Source organism: Telmatherina bonti (assembly GCF_933228915.1).
Source record: "Telmatherina bonti genome assembly, chromosome: 2".
Taxonomy (NCBI): domain Eukaryota; kingdom Metazoa; phylum Chordata; class Actinopteri; order Atheriniformes; family Telmatherinidae; genus Telmatherina; species Telmatherina bonti.
In genome coordinates, this window is record NC_136620.1 from 14,444,379 (window position 1) to 14,446,878 (window position 2,500).

General features: G+C 46.2%; 1 protein-coding gene across 1 annotated transcript in view; it reads left to right on the top strand.

The window, feature by feature from the left end:
- cadps2 (Ca++-dependent secretion activator 2) overlaps positions 1-2,500 on the top strand; it is a gene marked incomplete at both ends in the record, with an annotated part of 215,682 nt that overhangs the window by 170,185 nt on the left and 42,997 nt on the right. The window contains one exon of the mRNA XM_079247774.1: positions 815-970. Within this exon, the coding sequence (XP_079103900.1) occupies positions 815-970 (156 nt within the window). The remainder of the gene's footprint in view (positions 1-814; positions 971-2,500) is intronic.

A 2,500-nucleotide genomic window follows, 5' to 3' on the forward strand; every position in this document is an offset into this window, starting at 1 on the left:
TAAACAAAGTGTGAAAAAAGGCTTGTACAGGTATGGTTTATTACTGCATTATATGTCAGGCTCCAGCGACATGAAGCTGAAAGCAGTGTTCTACTTTTTAGTTAGGACCTTGTGACAATGAGCAAATCATGTTGATCACAGCTCCCTGAAGGATGACGTTTCTGACCTCTCACACATGAACAGTTTGAGATCAGATCATCATGGATACAAACTTTGAACGAAAAAAAAAAAAAAAATCTGGTTACTTTACCACTGTTATCCCTGGATCGGGGATCCTGCCAACATTATAAGATTCAATCAAATACTTTTAAGTTTTATTTGTATAGTGCCACTTCATATTCATGTGATATTTTCAAAGCACCCAAGAAAAAAATGTAAGTCGTCTGGTGCTTCTGTTAGTTTCACTGGAAAGTTCAGATCTGAAACCCTCCCCAAAGCTTTCATTTGATGTTGATAGATCATGGAAAACTGTGAAGATCCAATGGCTTTCTTTTGGTATCCATTATTGTCAACAGATAAACTTTAAATCAGAAAAGCATTACAAAAAATTTGGAAAAGTGTTCCACTAGAGGGAGCAGTGCTTTGTCAGAACTTTAGATCAAGTTTGATATTCCACATTTTGCTGTTAAACCACAAAATGATATGATATCCACAAGTGTACTCCCATGAAAGGTTTTAATTTACTGAGGACGTGTGCAACAATACAAAGGGCTGTGATTCTCTATCCTCTCAATTTGGTGGCGACTTTAGTGAAGTCACTGTTAATGTTGCCTTTGCTAATATCATTGTATAACTCTTTCCATCCTCCCTGCAGTAACGGATCAGCCACCTCTGAGGATTTGTTCTGGAAGCTGGATGCTCTGCAGATATTTGTGCTGGACCTACAGTGGCCAGAGCCAGAGTTTGCAAAACATCTGGAGCAAAGACTCAAACTGATGGCAAGCGATATGATGGAGGCCTGCGTCAAAAGGTCAGACATACTTCCTTTTTTTTTTTCTCAGTCATCCTCAATCCATGTGCAAGATGTGCATGAAGTCACAGGTAATATGAGGGCTGCAGCATAGGACCAGTACACATCCTGCTTTTTCTGGATGAAATATTATATATATATATATATATATATATATATATATATATATATATATATATATATACACACACACACACACACATAAATCAAAGACCCCTATGATGACAACAACCACTGGCGGATGAGGGGGACTCCGGACGCAGGTCACCGGGGTCCCCCTCGTGAGCTAGGCCTGGGGGTTGGGCACGAAAGCGAACGTCTGGTGGCCGGGCCTTTTCCCGTGGGCCCCGGTCGGGCTCAGCCCAAAAAGGGTTGCATGGGCCCCATCCCCCGTGGGCTCACCATCTGAGGGAGGAGCCGTAGGGGTCGGTGCAATGTGAGCTGGGTAGCAGCAAGAGGTGGGGACCCTGACGATCCGATCCCCGGCTGCAGAAGCTGGCTCTAGGGACGTGGAATGTCACCTCTCTGGTAGGGATGGAGCCTTAGCTTGGGCGCAAGGTTGAGCGGTTGCTGCTAAATATAGTTGGACTCACCTCGACGCATGGCTTGGGCTCTGTAACCAGTACCCATGAGAGGGGCTGGACCTTCTTCCACCCTGGAGTTGCTCATGGTGAGAGGCGCCGAGGTGTGGGCATTCTCATCTGCCCCCAGCTTGGTGCCTGTACATTGGGGTTTACCCCGGTGGATGAAAGGGTAGTTTCCCTCTGCCTTCGGGTGGGGGTACGGCTCCTGACTGTTGTTTGTGCTTATGCACCAAACAGCAGTTTTGAGTACCCACGTTATCTGGGGTCCTTGTGATTAGGAGCAGTGTTCCAATTACAGGGGAATCACACTCCTCAGCCTCCCTGGTAAGGTCTATTCAGGGGTCCTGGAGAGGAGGGTCGGATAGTCGAATGTCAGATTGAGGAAGACCAGTGTGGTTTTTGTCCTGGACCAGCTCTATAACCTCTTTGGGATCCTGGAGGGGGTATGGGAGTTTGCCCAACCAGTCTACATGTGCTTTGTGGACCTGGAGAAGGCATCAGATCGTGTCCCCCAGGGACTCCTGTTGGGGGTACTGTGGGAGTACCAGACCCCCTTGTACGAGCTGTCCAGTCCCTGTATGGCAGGTGTCAGAGCTTGGTTCGCATTGCTGGCAGTAAGTCGGATTTGTTTCCGGGGATGGTTGTACTCCGCCAAGGCTGCCCTTTATCACCAGTTCCGTTCATAACTTATATGGACAGAATTTCTAGGTGCAGCCGAGGTGTTGAGGGGATCCGGTTTGGTTGCCATTTTTAACCCTGTTTGCAGTTATAAACCTGCATCTATAAATTAAGGCACTTTTTTCACTTGTTTAATTTATTTAGCTCAAGTTGAATGGCTTTATCCATGTACATAAACATGTACAAGCACACACAAGACTACTTCTAACTTCATTTAGGAAGAAATGATTCAACAGGTGTAACCTGCTTGCAGGGCGTCAGCACCCCT